Source organism: Eublepharis macularius, chromosome 1 (genome assembly GCF_028583425.1).
Source record: "Eublepharis macularius isolate TG4126 chromosome 1, MPM_Emac_v1.0, whole genome shotgun sequence".
Lineage (NCBI taxonomy): Eukaryota > Metazoa > Chordata > Lepidosauria > Squamata > Eublepharidae > Eublepharis > Eublepharis macularius.
In genome coordinates, this window is record NC_072790.1 from 56,433,756 (window position 1) to 56,435,608 (window position 1,853).

At 37.3% G+C, this 1,853-nt stretch overlaps 1 protein-coding gene across 1 annotated transcript; it reads right to left on the minus strand.

The window, feature by feature from the left end:
• Positions 1–466: 466 nt before the first annotated feature.
• Positions 467–1,405, minus strand: LOC129324151 (taste receptor type 2 member 9-like). The gene has a single exon (XM_054971186.1). The coding sequence runs from the start codon at positions 1,403–1,405 to the stop codon at positions 467–469; it is 939 nt and encodes a 312-aa protein (XP_054827161.1).
• Between the last annotated feature and the right edge of the window lie 448 nt (positions 1,406–1,853).

Genomic DNA, 1,853 nt, shown 5'->3' on the forward strand with positions numbered 1-1,853 from the left:
AGCAGAGCTCTGTCAATATAGGGATTTTCATCTCTCCATCTCTAACAATGAGAAAGCCTAGCCATTTGCCTTCACAATTCACTGAAATTTACGCATAAAAAAGCAATCAAATCAAATGCCTTGTTTCATTTGCTGCAGATATTAACTCCTACAACTACATGAATTTAGTTTTGATCTTTTAAAAAAAAATCAGAAAGATTGCCGAACCATCAACTCAAGAATTCAAGAACAGAGATGGGAAGATGACCTGCAGTGCCAGCCTAAGCAAAGTTACACCCTTCATTGCTTATTGACCTTGATGGACTTAGAAGGATGTAACTCTATTTAGGAGGGCACTACATCCTAATAGAAATCACGATTTGCACTTCCACAGCTGTAACCTATACTCTAATGCTAAAACAAACATTTAAAAAAAATACGTTTGCTTGTTTTAAAGTGGTAACATTATTCTTTAAAGCAGAAGAATTTAAATGCCTCTTACAAAGCTAACAGTACCAGAATGAAGCATTTTTCCTAAAATCTGCTTAAGTTTGGTGTTACTTAAAATCAAGGCAATAGAATGGATGAAAGGATATGTAGCAGTCACAATGGCACGGAGTGATATTGTCCATGTCATGTCTGAAAGAGATGGAGAAAATAGCAAGTTGGCTGTAAGTACAAAATAAATCATGTAGATGACCAGAAATAGTACCACATTTTTAACTGCAGCCTTATGGGCCTGACAACTGGGTTTACTGAACTGATTGGAGCTCTGTTTCATTCTTCTGGTGTGTCTCCATAGAGAGATTATTAGCAGCGATGACGATGCCATAAATAGCATGAGAGGAACAATAGATGCAGTGGTGTAGAACAAATATAGTATGGTCGACATCTTTTTTTTACAGAGTGCCACAGCCCTATTATTTGAAGTATTGTTGGTAAGGTTACGAGAAAATATATATGAAAGCATTATTAAAGGGACTGCAGTAACCAAAGAGTATAAAAAGGAACTAAAAAGGAGCCATGGAACCAGCTTGGAGATTCCTAGTTTGAGCCGTACAAAGAGTGATTGAGTGAAGTCAGCAATCTTTACAAAGTAGAAAACAGAAAGGCAGGCTTGAAAACAGAGACTTGCATGGTTTGAAAACATCCAAAAAGCTGCAATGATTCCCAATGTTACGCAATGTCCAAAGATTTCAGCATCCAACTGGATGACAAAACTGTCCAATGTTATGGCAAACTGTAGGCAAAATCGGGATAAAGCCAGACTGAGAATGATCGTGTCGCATGAACTCAATTTTCTGCTTCTAACCCATTCAATGCCAAGGACAACAGCAATGCATCCATTAACAATTATTCCTGCGAAGAGTTCCAGGGCTGAACAAACAGTGTAAAGCACCATTTCAGGAAACAACTGGTTTTCCATATTGTATTATAAATGTGTAATTCATTCATGAATGTTCAGTAGGCTGCACTTCTTCTCATAGAAGCAGAAGGGTCTGATGATGCCTCTTTTATATCTCTTCTGCACAGAATGGTGTTTCCACAGCAATGCAAATCTAAGTAATATCATCTTACTTCACATCTACTTTAAAAGCGCCTGCTTAGCTATGCCTGTGGTGAGTCTAATCTTAGCCTGATTAATAAGTACACAAGGTAAGTATTTACATTTGCAATAGTAACTTGCCACAGAAAAGAGTGTTTTCATTTTTTCATAGCCGCCACACTCTTGATGATTTTGACTAAAGAAAAATGACAGTAGGCAAGTAATTTTTGTCTAGAATATAAATACCTCTAGCATATTTTAATGAGAATGGGGAATCAAGAGCTTTGAGGGCGAGTTCTGTTCTGGAAATTAGGGCAAACCCTAAAGC